The sequence below is a fragment of the Rutidosis leptorrhynchoides genome, chromosome 1 (assembly GCF_046630445.1).
Source record: "Rutidosis leptorrhynchoides isolate AG116_Rl617_1_P2 chromosome 1, CSIRO_AGI_Rlap_v1, whole genome shotgun sequence".
Taxonomy (NCBI): Eukaryota; Viridiplantae; Streptophyta; class Magnoliopsida; order Asterales; family Asteraceae; genus Rutidosis; species Rutidosis leptorrhynchoides.
In genome coordinates, this window is record NC_092333.1 from 242,494,681 (window position 1) to 242,515,228 (window position 20,548).

The window sequence follows — 20,548 nt, forward strand, 5'->3', positions numbered from 1 at the left end:
TTCTAGTGTTGTGCTAACACACTAAGCCTTACCTCATAAGGAAATAGGTGTTAATAATTAATAAGATGGATTGGTTGAGATGGATTGGAGGGTAATATTGATATAAATTGAAAGATTAAAATGGATGAGTCCAACTAATAGGAATGTGAACTTTATGGTTGAGCGGTTGTCTAAAGGAATTATTATTTACATAATAGTGGATTTGATTTCCTAGTAACTAGTTTCTAAACTTACTACTTTTTTAGCTGAATTTGGTGATGAGGAGTACTCAAAGTTGATTAATTTGGATGATAATTTAGAATGGAAAAGATATGTTAATTACCTTGGCATAAACGTGTTTGACTTTCTTTTTCAATGACAATCTTTTGTAAAATTAATCGTTTCCATGTATGTATGAATAATTTGATAATTATGAATTATGGCATTTTATTTCGTTTATTTTCTTTGTAGATACATACATTTATGACAATTTGGTACTTCATCTTGAAAGTGATAACGTGATTGATTTTAACTTATAATTGTAGTTAAGTTATTTTAATTATTATCAGTAGTATAATATCATAGGCCATTAGTCAAATTTTAGTTTGTTGTAACACAAAAGAAGCTAATGAAATTATTAACTTATAAATTTGAATCATATCAAGCTTAGCACATTTAATTATTTTTTTATTATAACACATCCTACTTAAAAATAATTCATCCCTAAAATCTTGATAGACCACTAACGATCGTCGTGTTTAAATCGTCCAAAAATTAAGAATATAATTCTTAATATAAAAGTAAGTTTCAATAAATATTAAGAATAATATTTATTAAATAAAGGATAACATAAAAATGTTATTTTCTCAAATCGTGACTAAAAAGTTGGTTAATGTTTGTCAGGTTTCACCTAACCAAGAATAGGAATTCTTATCAAAGGTTTTCACATAAATATTACAAATAATATTTATAATTAAATATAACAAAAATTGAAATGTTATCTAATTCACGTATGACACAAAAGTCAAATTAATGTTCGTTAAATAATTAATGAAAAAGTTAACAGAAAAAGGCAGGTCGTTACATTACCTACACATTAAAGAAATTTCTTCCCGAAATTTAGCTGGTGGCAGTCGTTGTTGCATCTGAGAACAAGCGCAAATACTTCTGTCTCATCTAATCTTCGTGCTCCCAAGTGAACTCTGGTCCTCATCTCGCATTTCAACAAACTCTAACGATCGATATCCTGCTTTTCTTAAGCTGCTTGACCTCTCTGTCCATAATTTTAATAGGTTCTTTTATGAAATGAAGTTTATCATCGATCCGAATCTCATCGAGAGGAATTGTGATATCCTCTTCAGTCAAACATTTCTTCAAGTTCAACACGTGAAAAGTGTCGTGGATACTACTGAGTTCCTGTGGAAATTTCAGCCGATAAGCCACCAGTCCAACTCTTTCAGTGATTTCAAATGGTCCAAAGAATCAAGGACTTAGCTTTTCTCGTATTTCAAAACGTACCACACCTTTCAATGGTGATACTTTTAACATGAAACAGTCACCAACCTGAAACTCTAAAGGTTTCCTTCAAACATCAGCGTAGCTCTTTTGCCGACTTCTGGTTGTTTTGAGTCGTTCCTTAATCTGGACGATCTTTTCAGTAGTTGATATCGGTTAAAAAGTCACGTTTTTACACCCGATATTGAGTCCCAAAAGCATAAAGTTCAAAACTTTATCGGCAAAATAATCGCTTTTTTGGTTAAATTTGTAGATAAAGTAATTACGAAGACGATGCTAAAAGAATCAAGCGAATCGGAGCTAAAACGAAGATTCTAGAGCGAAAACGGTGAAAGACAAGAATTCAAGTTACGATCCAGCAAATCAGCAAGCCAAACGGCTTGCCAAACGAGCTGCCAAATGGCTTGCCTGTATGTCAAACGGCCTGCCACACACCCAAATCAAACGGGCATGGTAAACGGGCTAGCCTGGCAAACGACCTCACCAAACGGCCTACCAAACGGCTTGCCAAATGGTCTGCCAGCCGTTTGCAGGTAATTTCCATTTCTATTTAAAGGCTTTTTGACATCCAATTTCAATACACCTCTCCTCAGTCTCTCACTACAATATAATTTCTCTCACTAGAGCTTTCAAGGCCTTCTCACCTCCGAGCGGGAAATTAAGTACCCGGAGGCGAACGCCGAAGATTGTAATAGGAGCTGTCTAGAGGTTGTCTGTACTTGTAATGGTCCAGATATCGTCTGTAAACGGTGAACGCTTTCCTTAATTTAATAAAGTTATTTTGTTATTTTAAGTTCCTTTCATCTTGCATTCCTATCTATCCGTTGCAAATGTTTAATATATGTTGAATACTTTATCTGAAACTTATATTATTGTTATGCTGAAACCTTGACGGTTTAGAAGTTTAATTTACGGATCACCCTTTCCGCTTATTCACGTGGCTATAACCTAGTATTAGGACTTGATCAACCCTAGGATACAAGGTAAGTAGTTATGTGTGCTTAACATCACAATAGGGATATAGTACCTACGTATGAATAACTATTTATTCGTCAAAGAAGAGCTGCCCATTTAGGTTGTGATTAGAGTAGGCAATATTGAGTTCAGTGAACACTGGCTTGCTCAGAAGCAATGATTCGCATCAGAAGCAACGTTCTTGAGATGTTGTAAGATGATCCGGGGTTGAGTAAGTGATCGCAAAGAAGAGACCTCTAATCCAATTAGCAGTACCTTAGAATATCTAAGATTGCACATCTGTTAATGTTAAGGCATAGCTTAGTATTGAGTGGTGGAATATTGCTTTAGTTAGACCAACTAGGATTAAGAAAAGTGAGACTTTCCTTTAGGGATATACCACTTTGTTCATGTACCTAGGATTCTATCCATAAGGTCATTTAAACCCTCTAAGGTTAACGTTGGGAGTAGGGATATTCATCTTAGCCAGAATCTTCAAGGCCTAAACTCTTAGTGACAAATCAGTTAGGTTCATATACAAGTTGATTGAGGTTTAGTGTTTATTCTATGAAGTTAAACTCTTGTGATAATTCTCCACCAGGATTTTCTTCTTCATACTTATCTATCTTTATCTTTACAATTATATTATTAGTAGTTAATCTTAAATCTATCACCACTTGTCAACTAGGGTTAACTATATAGGCACTTTTGTCCTATATTACTGAGCAAACATACAAAAATACGAACCTAATTTATATTTACCATTTACTCGTTAAAAGGAAGACAAGTAGGTGATTTATAGCTAGGAAACCCCAGCTAAATATAAATAATAAAACCGTTACTCTCTATTGGTATCTAATTCTAACGTGTTGCGACCTAACGACACCACATAAATAAAACCTCCCGTTTTAGCCATATCATAAGTAGCAGTAAAGTTTTTTTGGTGCCGCTGTCGGGGACTTAATTTCTGTCTGTTAAGGTGATAATGCTAAAAAAGAACATATATTTCATAGCATTATCCCTCAAGAAATACAAGCTTTTAGTTGCAATTGTTCTATTTACAAGTGATATTCGTTTAGATATTAAAAGGTGAAGACAAAAGACAGATTTGACGAATTAAAGACGCAAATGACCAAAACGCTAAAAAGTATAAAGTACAATCCAAGAGGTTCAAATTATTGATGAGAAACGTCTAAAAGTTACAAGAGTACAAGCCGCGGAACGCAAAGTACAAGAAATTAAATTGTACGCAAGGACGTTCAAAAATCTGGAACCGGGACATGAACCAACTATCAATGCGCGACGCAACGGAGCTAAAATTACAAGTCAACACTACACAAAAATATAATATAATATATAATTAATTATATAAAATTATATATATATTATATTATATATTAAATAAATACGCGCAACCCACATTTTGGAATCATTTGGAGCAGGAAAAGACGGCCATGCGATCGCATGGCCTGGAAGAGTTAATTCCATGCGATCACATGAGCCCAGGAGTCAGGCTACATCTATAAATTGAAGCGTTTTTCGGACGAAATGAATACACAATATCAACTATCTCTCTCACTCTCTGATATATATTTATATTTATAATTATAATTTTAATATTAAGTTAATAATAATAAGGTTATAGCGGCGAATGTTTTAAGTTTGTAAGTCGAAATTCTGTCCGTATAACACTACGCGATTAATACTCATTGTAAGTTATGTTCAACCTTTTTAAATTAATGTCTCGTAGCTAAGTTATTATTAGGCTTATTTAAGCCGAAGTAATCGTGATGTTGGGCTAAATATTAAAGACGGGGTTATTGGGTTTTGGACCATAATTAGACTATGGGCTATTAATGGGCTTTATATTAACTAAACTATACCTCATTAATTTAATATAAAGGTTACAATTTGACGTATCTATATATAACCACATACGCTTAATCGGGTACGGTGGGCGGGATATTTATAAATACAAATTATTGTTCATTTGACCGGACACGGGGATGGATTAATAATTAATGGACTCATTAAAACAGGGGTGGATTACATTCAAGGGTAATTGGTGTAATTTTTAACAAAGTAGTAAAACTTTGGACTACACGCAGTCGATAACCTGGTGTATTCATTAAACAAAGTATTAAGACCTTGTTACAGTTCGAATCCCCAATTAGTTGGAATATTTGACTTCGGATATAAGGTTAATTTGACGAAGATCCTCGTACTTTATAATTATGACCGATGGACTATTATGGACAAAACCGTATGGACATATCGAATAATCCAGGACAAAGGACAATTAACCCATGGTAATAAATTAAAATCAACACGTCGAACATCATGATTACGGAAGTTTAAATAAGCATAATTCCTTTAATTTATATCTCATCATACTTTTAATTATCACAATTTTATTTATCATCATTTTATTTATCGCACTTTTAATTATCGTATATTTATTTATCGTCATTTACTTTACGCTTTAAATTAAGTTATTTTTATATTTAATATTTTACATTAGGTTTTAATTGTGACTTAAGACATAAAATCGACAAACCGGTCACTAAAACGGTAAAAACCCCCTTTTTATAATAATAATAATATATATATATATATATATATATATATATATATATATATATATATATATATATATATATATATACACACACACACACAAATATAGTTTTAAAAATATAGCGTTAAACCTGGCTAGCTCCCTGCGGAACGAACCGGCCTTACTAAAAACTACACTACTCTACGATTAGGTACACTGCCTATAGTGTTGTAGCAAGGTTTAGGTATATTCACTCTATAAATAAATAAATAACTTGTGTAAAATTGTATCGTATTTAATAGTATTTCGCAATAAAAATATAACTATTTCGTATACACCTCGCATAACATCATAAGGTAATCGTTGATTCTGTCAAGATATCTAAGATTCTTGAGTGGTGTCTAAGAAAGACAATTATACACGGAATTGGTTGTTGGATTTTTCGAACAGTCTCCAATTGTATTGGAACCAAAAGGATCATGCATCTCCGTTGTCGGCCTGGCCACTTGTTTCAAAGATAAATTGATAAGAGACACACATGCTTAACAAACAGGGAGTTTGTCGGTATAGGATTTAAAGCGCCATTATAGTAAACTCTTTTAAAATTATAAAAGCAAAATATTAATTATGGTATTAGTTTCTGTAGATTCCAATTCCAACTTAACCGATTACGAAGAAAGTGCGAAAGGCAGTTGCTTTCCCACAACTTCGGAAATCGGAGAAGTTTTTCTTTATAAAACCAAAACAAATCTTGACCCTGATAAGTCTCATCAAGAATTAATTCTTGATCCTTGTAGTCCAAGAAGCCGGATAACTTCATCCGACTTAGAGATTTCATTACTTTTGGACAAGTTTTACTCAAATATACCAGGATTCGACCCTCTTCATGATCCAAAAGGGAGGCTCAGTCTTAACGAACTTCTAATTATGGAGGATGAAATACGGGAAGAATACCCAACTATTTTCAATTATCCAGACTTATTTGAATTTAATCCAAAAGAGAAACGACACATGGATAAGTCAAAAGCTCCGTTTACTAGAAATCTGTTAAATCCTAGCAGAAGGTCATATGTCTATAGAGAATTCATTAGGCACCTCTATTCCTCAGATTTCCCGTTCTCAACATTTCAAATAAATCTGTTAAAAGAGTTGCGCTCTCAAGTTCGTTCTCTTCACAAACTATTAAAAGAATGTGGGGATGATATTTTTGTCAAGTATCGGGATGCAGAAATTGACTTCAAATTTGATTTAGAGTCATTCGTTAGTTTTCTTCCATTATGTCGCCGCAATGAATTCAGAATTAGAATTTTGGATTGAAAGTAAAAAACCTAACCCTATTTCAAAATATGGAGATCGAGATTTCTTCTACTTTGATCTGGCCTCATTTCTCATCAGACGATTAATCGAAGTTTTTCCGGATTCAACCGAGGAAAGAATACATCGGAATTTCTTCTCAAAAAGAAAGGAAATATATTCTAAACTCGTACAAATCCTCACTATGTCAAAATTTCCATTTACAACTCTGCGAAGAAAGATAATTCGGGAAATATCTGAGAACTTTAAATTTACTATCGGTGATCGTGACTGCGCGGAAGATCTTTTATTTCAAGAAAAAGTATCAAAACTTTTATTCGAACTTAATTATCGAGATACTGGACCTAGGGATGGAATCTCAAACATTAAAAAAGTTAAAAGGGCTTTGTTTAAACTTATGGACGATATCAGAGATTTACAAAAGCTTGAGCGTAAAATGCTAAGTGATTTTGAAATATTTTCAGTACATGATATGGCCAAAAACGACTGTTTTATTCTCGCGGTGTCGTTAGGTCGCAAGACGTCAGATTCAGTTGATCAGAGTGGCAAACAGGGGTTTATTTTATTTATATTGTGCGGGGCCTAAATTTACTTTTAACTTTCTAATGTAGAAGGTGTAAGTTAACCTAGGGTCGTGTTTTTGAATGGTTTAACGAATTGAAGATCAAGCGGATAATTGCCTCTTGTTTAAATTATCTGGATAGAAGGATAGTAGTGGTTTTAAGCTAAAGGTCCTAATTGCGGAAAAGTAAATAAAGTGGGAGGATCTCTGGAGTATGCAGATCAGGGAAATGTTGACTAAGATATTAGTTTGGGCTAGGGAAAGGTAATTAGGTTGATATTAAAGCTATGATTGGAATGATGTAGATCTAGTTGGATGAGCCAATTACATAGACCTACTTATCTCTAGACTCTCAGAGTTCTCATTGAGTAGTGAAAAGTATGTCACGTGGTTGTATAATTGAAACGTGACTATACCTCGAAAGTTATCCTTAGTAAAGCACTAGGTTTATTAGTGAGTTGAGTTCTAATCCTAACCCTCGTTATCAGTTTGGTTAACTGAATAACAACGTGCCTTGTTGATTGAACACTATTCACAAACGGAAGGAGTCCGTCTGGTTAAGTTGACAAAACCTTAAATGAAAACTAAAAACAATTTCATCATACTAATGAGATCAAACCAAATCAACCATTATATAGCGTTACAATTGATATACTGAAAGTAAAGTAGATAGAAACCTAACAGATACCTAAACAGTTGATATGACTTAATCCTAGGGCAACAATCAAACAAGAACATGCAATAGGTTTGGGTCATACAGTCAAGACACTAGCTAGATCTTAACAGTTCCTAAGAGGTCTCCTTAGAACAGTCAATAGGCATACTAGGTCATTCATGTCTCAATTCCTAAGTTCCGTGTCCTAAAAGCGCATTAGATGCCTCTCGGGAACTCCGGCCATACCGAGTACATAGAATCTTTAGATACAGTATAACCAGGGGTCTTAATCCTATGAAGTAGCTAAGTTCATATAGGCGGATAAGTCCTGATCACAACCTAGGTTGGTCAATCCTTAAGATGCTAGCATACAAATCTATGAGACTCACAAGTTCAACATAATAATAGTAACCGTACTAATTTAACATAACTACGCTAACCCAGACTTTTATCATGGCAACATACAGATTAATTAAGCTATCATGGTAATATCAGAACACATTATTAAACATAAAAGGTAAGAACACATGTTTAATAAAAAAGACAAGCGTTTCGGATAAAAACCTGAAAAGGCTAAAGAAATCTGCCCGAGATCGCAGGGACTCGCCGGGATATCCTCCGAAAAATAAAAGCTAAGCTAGCTACTACTAAAAACTAACTAAAACTGGAAAATATAATATGAATTGTAAATTGAGTGTGTGTTGAAATGGATGGAGAGAGCCCTTTAAATAGACTTGGTTTTTGCCTGCAAACGGCTGGCAGGCCGTTTGCAGGTGCCGTCTGCCAGACCAGGCCGTTTGTTGAGGCCATTTGCTGAGGGCATGTGGTAGGCCGTTTGTAAGCCAGGAAAGCCATTTGGCAGGCCGTTTGCTTGCCTGGTCAGCTGAAATTCACTGGATCATAACTTGATTTCTTGTCTTCTACCGTTTTCGCTCTAGATTCTTCGTTTTAGCTCCGTTTTGCTTGATTCTTTTTGCATCACCTTCGTAATTACTTAATCTACAAAATCAACCGATAAAGCGATTATCTTGGCAATAAAGTTTGGAACTTTATGGATTTTAGGGCCCAATATCGGGGGTAAAAACGTGACTTTTTGGCCGATATCAAATACGACACACTTAGCTTTGCTTGTCCTCAAGCAAAAAGCGAGAATATAAGGTTCTTTCTAATAGATTCTTCCTCGCCTACCCTTGGATATTTTATTATGCCTTCATCAGAAGTCATCACATCCTTTGAAAGTATTAGAAAAAGTTTCGAACTTCGATGGTTTTAATCGCAAGATTTCAATTGCGTCCATAGTGAAAAAGGCGTACTTCCCAACTCTCAGATGTAGAGTATACATGACCAGGCTCCTCACTAGCGGATCACTCAAATCACTCAAGTGATTAGGGTGCCCTAATCTAGTTGTATTATCGCTCAGAAGCAAGTCGTGTACCAGTTCTCATCATAGGCTTGGTAAAGCATCGATATCTCCACCGGTTGAGTAAGGACGGCACTGATCTTCTTCCTAGCCATTCTTTCAAGAGGAAGAAGGGTTATAGGGATGGTTGAGGAGTTTATGGAAAGAGTGAAAAGGTGTCAAGATCTTTTGATTTTCAGAGAGAATTGATAGATTTCGATTCTTCAGAGTATCCTTTTTAGATAGAGAACAACTTAAATTCCGTAAGAGTTTTTTTTCGGAAGATGCGGATTTTGCTAAAACTTTGTCTAGAATTTTCTCGGCTCTTTCGGCTATTCTTTTTTGGGCAACTTCTTCGGTTTTTCTTGCCTTTATTTAGAGACATTGCTCTTTCATCATCATTTTTTTAAATAAACATACCCTTTCTTCATAACTTTTGTTATTTGTTCCTGGTGCCCAGAGAGGAAGTGACATTTCACTGAGAATAGGTCTTTGACCTATCAAAAACAGTCAGGGGTTTGGAATCTTTTAACAAGTGCTTTTGAAGCGAACTTGATCGATCTATCCCTTCATCAATCTCTGGATCTTTGATAAGCAGAAAGGGAATGAAGGTGAATGGGTAATGTATTTTGAGAGTGAATTTGGGGTGAATATTTCTGATTCATCAACTCTTTGTGAGTTGGTCAGGTTTAAATTACGTGGAGTGGAAACAGAAACAGAAACGGATGGCTTTTTGTCTTCTCTATTCAGAATGATTTCGGAAGGAGTATCGCACCTGCATCACGTATGGCGCTTACTAACCATTGGCCTTGAAACGTATGTCAAAACCAAATTATAACTTTAACCGTACACCGGCACGCTCATCAATTGAATTTACAAAGTATTGTAGATTTGATGGGTCATACAGATACTCTGGGTCCAAAATTCCTCACTTTTTAGGAGTCGAGGTCGTACTTGGTCATGCGTAGCCTTTAACATATTTTATCGAAAGAAATCTTTTGACGTAAATCATGAGTTTTAGCTTAATCGTTCCGTTCTAGTAAATGTTTCTAAACTGATTTCTGGAAATTTTATAGAATCTTTTGGGTAAAACGAGGTAAGAATTTTTTGAAATTACCTAAATAATCTTTGCTAGTTACTTTTATATAAAAGAATTTTTTTAAAAGCTTGGCATTTTTATGGTTACTTGTCCCTAAAACTTTACCCAAATATCCCACACTTAGAAGAACATTGTCCATAATGTCTCTGAAATAGAATATTTTAGTATATAATAAATTAAGGACAGTGCTTCTAGAATCTCTGAGTTTGGTGCTGGGATAACCCTACACTTAGAGATTTTAGTGTGTGAAAAGAGATTTGTGGAAAGATTACTTCCCTACGGTTAGGTTACTCTCCTAGTCTGTGCTTTCCTAAGGTCAGGTTCTCCTAGTGCTGGAAAGGACCAGTCTCTTTGATAAAATTCTGCATGAAGAACAAAAAGAGAAAGGCAACATTTCCACTAGATATATAACTTTTTTACAATGCTTCAAAAAGATAAACTAAAATTAAATAATGTAAAATAGTCTACGGAATACTATCCTGGCCAATATGCGAAGTGGTGTCTGCGAAGTATCCATTAGGTCTGAAGAGATCATCATCATCATCCTCAAGGGTCGGCAAATACTTGAGCGGCTGTCCTACATCCAATTCGGGACTCAAGGGTCGACAAAGGTCCGATGGCAACTCCAGGTGTGATAGGCTCGGAAATGGCTCCTCATCGGGGATGTTCCCAGTAATTTCAAAAACCTGGGCCATGGGTGGCTCTACTGAGATAGGCACTGTCACCAGATGGCATCCCTCAGGTAGCTTACGAACAGGGACCGTCTCCATGACTGGGGAAAGTGAAACAGCTAGTACATGTGGCGTGATGGGAGCAACGTGAGTCGGAATGGCGGCTGAGGCGACTGAACGGACTGAGACTGGAGTGGAATGACTGGGGTAGCTTTGTGACAACCCGAAAATTTCCGACCAAATTTAAACTTGATCTTTATATTATTCCGACATGATAAGCAAAGTTTGTTAAGTTGAATCTCAAGAAATGTAAACTGTATTCATACATTCATTTAACCTCGACCAAATACCGACGATTCACGAACCATTATATGAACGGATATGATTATATATGTATATGTGTATATGTTACAACTTGAAAACATTAACAAAGTATTAGATGAATAATACTTTACATGATCGTATTTTTTTCAAAATATATTTAATATATTTATCGACGGAAATAAAAGATAATATCAAATGATTGAATTATCAGATACATTGTGATTATGATTACGGGTCTCTGTTATGAGGTCCAGTATGATTAGAGAAATCTTTCCTTTTTAATGGTATTCAGAATAAATGGTAAAGTGATTTACAAGTAAGAACAAATGTGTCAATTAATGAAGGTTAGACAAAAGTTAGTGGAGAATTGGATTTCATAATATTCAATTGATTTAGTTTCAAACGTGTGGAAACGTTTTTCGATTCAATAGAAATTGATTATTAAATTGTTTTGTTTAAATAACATAATTTGAATACATACAATAGGTTGGAAAGTTGGTTATTAAATATATAAATAACTCGCAACGTGTATTTAAAACATGTTTATGAATATTGAATATATATATATATATATATATATATATATATATATATATATATATATATATATATATATATATATATATATATATATATATATATATATATATATATATTGATAATGCTAAAAACGAACTTATATTTCATAGCATTATCCCTCAAGAAAGACAAGCTTTTAGTTGCAATTGTTCTATTTACAAGTGATATTTATTTAAATAATAAAAGGTGAAGACACAAGACAGATTCGATGAATTGAAGACGCAAACGACCAAAAAGCTCAAAAGTACGAAGTACAATCAAAGTGGTTCAAATTATTGGTGAGAAACGTCTCAAAATTACAAGAGTACAAGCCGCAAAACGCAAAATACAAGATATTAAATTGTACAAAAGGACGTTCAAAAATCTGGAACCAGGACCAGAGTCAACTCTCAACGCTCGACGCAACGGACTAAAAATTACAAGTCAACTATGCACATGAATATAATATAATATATAATTAATTATTAAAATTATATATATATATTATATTATTATATAAAAATGTCGGCAAGCTAGGAGCCAAGAGTACATGAGCTGGAAAAAGAGGCCTAAATCCCATGCGATCGCAAGGTGAACAGTATCTGGTGACATCCTATAAATTTCGCGTGTTTTGGCCAGTTTAAAGACATCTTTTCTCTACCTCTCTATCTCAAGTATTTATATATATATATATATATATATATATATATATATATATATATATATATATATATATATATATATATATATATATATATATATATATATATATATATATATATTATAATTTTAATTTTAATTTTAATTTTAATTTTAATAATAAGGGTATGTTAGCGAATGTTGTAAGGGTGTAAGTCGAAATTCTGTCCGTGTAACGCTACGCTATTTTTAATCATTGTAAGTTATGTTCAACCTTTTTAAATTAGTGTCTCGTAGCTAAGTTATTATTATGCTTATTTAAGCCGAAATAATCGTGATGTTGGGCTAAATATTAAAATTGGGTAATTGGACTTTGTACCATAATTGGGGTTTGGACAAAAGAATGACACTTGTGAAAATTAGACTATGGGCTATTAATGGGCTTTATATTTGTTTAATTAAATGATAGTTTGTTAATTTAATATAAAGATTGATGTCGAACGAGGTGTATATAAAATAGTTATTATTTTACTAGAAAAATACTATTAAATACGATACAATTTTACACAAGATATTTATTTATTTATAGAATGGATATACTTAAACCTTGCTACAACACTTATAGGCAGTGTACCTAATCGTACAGTAGTGTAGTTTTTAGTAAGTCCGGTTCGTTCCACAGGGAAATCTTTAAACAAAGCTCAACGCTATATTAATTTACTTTTATAAAAATACAAATATATATATAGGTAATATTATTATTATAAAAGGGGGGTTTTTACCGTTTAATGACCGGTTTGTCGATTTTAAAACTTTAGTCGCAGTTAAAACCTAATGTAAAATATAAATACAAATACAAGACTTAAATTAAAGCTTAAAGTAAATAACGATAATGAAATTGCGAATAAAAATGCGATAAAATAAAATTGCGATAATTAAAAGGTACGATAATTAAAAGTGCGATTAAATAAAATAACAAAAAGTGCGATAATTAGAAGTGCAATTAAATATAAAATAAAGGAAATTAAATATGAAATAAAAGAATTATGCTTATTTAAACTTCCGTAATCATGATGTTTGACGTGTTGATTTTAGTTTTATGCCCATGGGTTAATTGTCCTTTGTCCTGGATTATTCAATATGTCCGTCTGGTTTTTGTCCATAACAGTCCATCAGTCATAAATATAAATTGCAAGTGTCCTTGTCAAATTATTATTATACCCGAAGATAAATATTCCAACTAATTGGGGATTCGAATTGTAACAAGGTTTTAATACTTTGTTTAATGAATACACCAGGTTATCGACTGCGTGTAAACCAAGGTTTTACTACTTTGTTAACAATTACACCAATTACCCTTGAATGTAATTTCACCCCTGTTTTAATTATTCTAGTGGTTATTAATCCATTCCCGTGTCCGGTTAAATGAACGATTACTCGTACATATAAATACCCCGCCCATCGTGTCCGATCGAGTGTATATGGTAATTTATAGGGACGCCCAATTGTAAATCTTTATATTAACATTAACAAACTTTCATTTAGTTAAACAAATATAAAGCCCATTAATAGCCCATAGTCTAGTTTCCACAAGTGTCGTTCTTTTGTCCAAACCCCAATTATGGTACAAAGCCCAATTACCCAATTTTAGTAATTAGCCCAACATCATGATTACTTCATTTTAAATAAGCATAATAATAACTTAGCTACGAGACATTAATATAAAAAGGTTGAACATAACTTACAATGATTAAAAATAGCGTAGCGTTACACGGACAGAATTTCGACTTACACCCTTACAACATTCGCTAACATACCCTTATTATTAGAATTATAATTAAAATTAAAATATAAATTATAAATATAAATATATTACTTCGTATGAAGAGAAGAAAAAAATGATGATGATTTTGATCAGAATTCGGGTTGATTTATAGCCAGGAATGATTTTTGGGGCTCCGCGACTCGCGGCCAAATAGCCTTAAAACTCCGCGAGTCGCGGAGAGGTATTTTCATTTCACACCCTTGGAGTTTCTGGCTGCCGACGGTTTTAATAATATATATATATAATATATATATAATTAATATAATTAATTATATATTATATTATATTTATATACATAGTTAACTTGTAATTTTTAGTCCGTTGCGTCGAGCGTTAAGAGTTGACTCTGGTCCCGGTTCCGGTTTTTCGAACGTCCTTGCGTACAATTTAATATCTTGTACTTTGCGTTTTGAATCTTGTACTCTTGTGATTTCGAGACGTTTCTTATCAATAATTGGAACCTTTTTGATTGTCTTTTGTTCTTTTGAGCTTTTTGGTCGTTTGCGTCTTCAAATCGTCGAATCTGTCTTTTGTCTTCACCTTTTATTATTTAAACGAATATCTCTTGTAAATAGAACAATTGCAACTAAAAGCTTGTCTTTCTTGAGGAATAATGCTATGAAATATATGTTCGTTTTTAGCATTATCAAATATTCCCACACTTGAGCGTTGCTTGTCCTCAAGCAATATTGTCTTGAAATACTAGAATCACTTTTTTATTCTTCACACTTTGTACATCAGTGATTTCTATACGGCGGTATAAACAATGGTAGTAACGATATGGTTTACAGTTCCACATGACTATAAAAATTTAGATCCATTAAGGAAATTGGATCTTTATGAAAACATTTGATCTTTTGAAAATTAAATCTAGTTTTTACCCTAGATAAGTTTTCCGGAATAACCCTTTACCGGTGTTTGCAAAATATTTTTGTGGGTTTAGTGGGTTTCAGATTTGAAAATTTTAGCTCAAAACTTGCGGTTTTGTGTCACCCACTTGCTAACCTTGTATTTGGAAAGCAACACGTCCAGTTTACTTGTCCCGTATATTACCTTTCGGCAAACTACCGTCCGGTTTTAAAGGAAAGCGTTGAACAAGCAACAGTTTAAGGCAATGTCCCGTGACATGCTTTTGATTATGGTCTATAACGTGTCGGACGCAATTACTATCCTTGGTAGGAGCAATAGTAAAGCTCACCCTTATAATTTGTCGGTCTGGCACAAAGTCCTGTCTTTGACCATGCTATGCAACCACCGTTCTTACGGTTGACACCCGATTTGGTTCAGGTGACCTAATGAATTCTAGGTGAATTCCTAGGATTTTACGTTCAATGGTAATGAACGCATTGAAAATAGGGTTTTCAGAAAACAAATCGGTTTGTATTTTTGATCAAAATATTTTCTCGTTTAAGCTCGAGTTTAGATATCATTGAATTCCATGAGTTTGTAATTCTCAATCTTTAAGGTCAATCTCAAGGATTGAGTAATATCAGTCTTAAAAGCTGATTTTTAATCTTTAAGGAGATTATCCTTTCTGGGGATCTGATTCATTAGTCTTATCCAGCTAATTTGCACGGTGCCTCCCCATTGTACGAGATAAATCCTTCTCATGGTTAGGATAAATCTGACCACTTGGCGACCCTGTTTAATGCTGAGGTCCGTGGATTTCCTGCTGATTTTAGTGATGACTTTTCTAGATTTTTCGTCAACCTACAGCTGGTCTGGACGACAACTTCATGACCTAAATCAAAAAGCGCGTGTCTTTTTCGGAAGACTTTACTTCCTTTTAATGATGGAATTGATTCATCGTGTAGATCCATCTCTTCTTTTCTTTCATCGGGTAAAACAGTTTAGTTTAGTCCAAAGCAAAAGTTTTTTTTTTAGTTATTTGTTACAGATATATGTGACATATGTTTAAAATAACTTGGTAAATTTTCCCACACTTGACTTTTATTTTTCTTTTTATCGTCCTCTATTCCATTTTAAATGAATTTTAACATTTTAGTTTGTTTCTCAATTTATGTCCTTTCCGAGGTAACAATAATTTCGGTGTTAAAACCTAGTTTTATCGTTCATAAATATGTATAAACATGATTTTGAATTCATTTAATTAAAAATTTTGAAAAATTTTACTAGAATTGGGTAGTCAGTATATAAGACTAGGGCTGTTCTTTTTTATCAGAGAGCACTAGATTCTAATACTACTACTGCTTTACTAGTATTTTTAATGGTCACCAAGTGTATAAAGTAAAAGTTTTAAAATCCGAAAGAATTTAACCCCTTCCCACACTTAAGATCTTGCAATGCCCTCATTTGCAAGAAATCAGTAACAATTTAAATTATTGAGGGTGATTTGTGTGAAAATGATTAAATTTTTACCAAAGTTTCCAAATATATTGGCGTTTGTTTGCTGAATGATAAATGGTGCACGTCATTTGTTCATTCCGTCTTGTTGTTATTTCACATACATTTTGCATCATTGTCGTCAAAATTACTTGCTTTTGCTGAACTTAATGCCAGTCTTTGAAAATGCGTTGTTTTACCCTGTTGTGTACATAAGATAAACTGCAAACATATATACATATTTTTGAAGTTTGGTATATTACCCCACATTCAAAAATTATTAAAATCTAAGAATAAAAGTTAGAAATTATAAAAATGATTACAATATTAACAAAAAATATTAAACATATCAATAATTACAAATTACAAAATAAAAATAAAAATAAGTAAACTAAGGATGATATTGGTACCAATAGGGGTTCCACGCATAACCATAAGTGCTATAGAATGCCTCGGCAGGGTCATACGTAGGATATGGTGGCTGCATCTCTATCGACCAAGGAGGGAAGACGGGTTTCGGTGTAGGAATATAGTTTCTACCTATATGTTGGCAATGCGCTATGATCTGGTTCTGATGAACTTGCCAATCTTCAAATGCTCTCTGTCTAGCATTTTCGTATTCCTGAGAAGCTATAAACCTTTGCATTTCTTGCATCTGGTTCCTTTTCTAACTCCGTCCATTCTTTCTCTGATTACTGATACTATTTCGCTCGGGAGTATGTCATTATTACGTTTAGTGATCAAAGCGTGTAGCATTAGACCATGGTTTAGTTCACAGGCAGTCTTCATTTTGTAAAAACCTAAAAAAAATAAAAATTCAGAATGGGGGGAGAAGACTAGTTCTTTAGGGTCTGCTAGGGAAAGACCATACGTGTTCCATTTTCGAGAACTATACGAAAACAGACAATCTAACTCTAACAGAAATATATATTATCCTTTAAAGACTTGATTCTCCCCACACTTAGTTAGCTGTGGCATCGAAATTGTGATTAACTTCGTTGTTGACCTCCATCGGACCATGTATGTAATGTTTAACTCTGTGACCATTAACTTTAAATTCAATCCCATTTGAATTTATTAATTCTATCGTTCCGTATGGGAAAACTCTTTTGACTATGAATGGTCCAGACCATCTTGATTTCAATTTTCCAGGAAATAGCTTGAATCGTGAATTGAAAAGAAGAACTCTATCTCCTTCTTTAAATTCTTTTGAACTTCTGATTCTTTTATCATGCCATTTCTTCGTTCTTTCTTTATAGATTAACGAATTTTCGTATGCTTCATGTCTTAATTCTTCTAATTCGTTTAGTTGACTTAATCGTAGACGTCCAGCTTCATGTAAATCAAGATTACATGTCTTTAAAGCCCAAAATGCTTTGTGTTCAATTTCTACTGGAAGATGACACGCTTTTCCATAAACAAGTCTAAAAGGTGTGGTTCCAATTGGAGTTTTGTAGGCTGTTCTAAAAGCCCAGAGTGCATCCTCCAATTTAATGGACCATTCCTTCGGATTTGATCCTACGGTTTTCTCAAGAATACGTTTTAAAGCTCGGTTTGTATTTTCAACTTGTCCACTTGTTTGTGGATGATATGCGGTGGAGATTTTATGAGTTACTCCATATCTTTTAAGAACTTTCTCAAGTTGATTATTACAGAAATGAGTACCCCGATCACTTATTAAAGCTTTCGGTGTTCCAAACCTTGCAAAAAGACGTTTTAAAAAGCTTACTACAACTCGTGCATCGTTAGTTGGGAGAGCTTGTGCTTCCGCCCATTTAGATACATAATCAATGGCTACGAGTATATATAGATTATTATGAGATTTTGGAAATGGACCCATAAAGTCAATACCCCAAATGTCAAATACTTCACATACTTGGATGACATTTTGTGGCATTTCATCACGTTGACTTATTTTTCCGGCCCTTTGACATGCATCACAGGATTTGCAAAGAAGGTGTGAGTCTTTGTAAATTGTAGGCCAATAGAATCCAGCTTCATAAACTTTTCTTGCTGTTAGTTGAGGCCCATAATGCCCTCCTGTTGGTCCTGTGTGACAATGGTTTAAAATTTTACTAGCTTCATCTCCAAATACACATCGGCGTATTATTCCATCGGGACAACTTTTAAACAGATGTGGATCTTCCCAGAAATAGTGTTTTATATCACTGAAGAATTTCTTTCGTCTTTGGTACGATAATCCTTTTTCAAGGAATCCACAAACTAAGTAGTTTGCATAGTCTGCAAACCATGGGATTTCTTTATAATCTATCTTCAATAGATATTCATCAGGAAAGTTGTCTTGTATGGCTGATTCATTCAGAACTTCTAATTCGGGATTTTCAAGACGAGAAAGATGATCAGCGGCGAGATTTTCTGCTCCTCTTTTATCTCGGATTTCAATATCAAACTCTTGTAAGAGTAAGATCCAACGGATTAATCTTGGTTTAGCATCTTGTTTTGAAAATAGGTATCTAAGAGCAGAATGGTCGGTATAGACCACCGTTTTTGCTAGAACGAGATATGATCGAAATTTGTCAAAAGCAAAGACAATAGCAAGGAGTTCTTTTTCAGTAGTTGTATAGTTCGTTTGTGCTCCTTGTAATGTCTTACTAGCATAATATATAGGTTGAAATCGTTTTTCAATCCTTTGTCCTAAAACGGCTCCCATTGCAAAATCACTTGCATCGCACATTAGTTCAAATGGTATATTCCAATTTGGTGTTATCATGATCGGTGCGTTAGTGAGTTTTTCTTTAAGAATATTAAAAGATTTGATACATTCATCTGAAAAGATGAATGGCGCATCCTTTTCTAGGAGTTTATTCATAGGAGTGGCAATTTTAGAAAAATCTTTTATGAAACGTCGGTAAAAACCGGCATGCCCTAGAAAACTCCTAACTCCTCTAACATTGGTGGGATGTGGAAGTTTAGCAATTACATCTACTTTAGCTCTATCCACTTCAATTCCTTCTTTTGAAATTTTATGTCCAAGAACGATGCCTTCTTTAACCATGAAATGGCATTTCTCCCAATTAAGTACTAGATTTGATTTTTCACATCTAATTAGCATTCGTTCCAGATTAACTAGACATGATTTAAATGTATCACCGAAGACTGAAAAGTCATCCATGAATACTTCCATGCATTCTTCTATCATGTCATGAAAAATCGCCATCATACACCTTTGAAAGGTTGCAGGGGCGTTGCAAAGTCCAAATGGCATGCGTTTGTAAGCAAAAGTACCATAAGGGCACGTGAATGTGGTTTTCTCTTGGTCTTCGGGTGCTATTGGAATTTGAAAATATCCGGAAAATCCATCTAGAAAACAATAATAACTATTTCCGGCTAATCTTTCCAACATTTGATCTATGAAAGGTAAGGGAAAGTGATCTTTTCTGGTGGCGTCATTTAATTTTCTATAATCAATACACACACGCCATCCTGTTACAGTCCTAGTAGGAATAAGCTCATTTTTCTCATTTGTAATGACAGTCATACCACCCTTCTTAGGTACGCATTGAACTGGGCTTACCCATGGACTATCAGAAATTGGATATATCAAACCTGCATCTAGCAGTTTAATAATTTCCTTTTTAACTACATCTTGCATATTAGGATTTAGTCTTCGTTGGCGTTGCACATACGTTTTATGACCTTCTTCCATAAGGATTTTATGTGTGCAATACGAAGGACTTATTCCTTTAATATCATGAATCTTCCATGCAATGGCTGGTTTATGAGCTTTCAACACAGAAATGAGTTGTGATTTCTCATTTTCAGTAAGAGAAGACGATATTATTACAGGTAATTCAGATTCACCATGTAAATAAGCGTATTCCAAATGGTTTGGAAGTGGCTTTAATTCTAATTTCGGAGGTTCTTCTATCGATGATTTATATCGATATCTGTCTTCTTCTTTTAGCATTTGAATTTCTTCTGTTGTTGGTTCATATCCATTAGCTATAAGTGTAGCTAACATTTCAGCTTCATCAATTGGTTCATTACCTTCTCCTAAAGAACATTCTCCTGTTCCTTGTAATTCTGGAAATTCTTCTAATAATTCTGCATGTGCATCTATAGTTTGAATATAATAACATGTATCATCTGCAGATTGTGGTTGTTGCATTGCTCTATCAACTGAAAAGGTAACA

At 33.9% G+C, this 20,548-nt stretch overlaps 1 protein-coding gene across 1 annotated transcript in view; it reads right to left on the reverse strand.

Annotated features, from left to right (window-relative positions):
* Positions 1 to 20,548, reverse strand: part of LOC139896258 (uncharacterized) — a 198,689-nt gene that overhangs the window by 46,535 nt on the left and 131,606 nt on the right. Inside the window, exons 6-8 of the mRNA XM_071878857.1 lie at positions 18,828 to 19,715; positions 10,599 to 10,893; positions 10,122 to 10,180 (exon numbers count right to left, since the gene is read on the reverse strand). Coding sequence (XP_071734958.1) covers positions 10,122 to 10,180; positions 10,599 to 10,893; positions 18,828 to 19,715 — 1,242 coding nt within the window. The remainder of the gene's footprint in view (positions 1 to 10,121; positions 10,181 to 10,598; positions 10,894 to 18,827; positions 19,716 to 20,548) is intronic.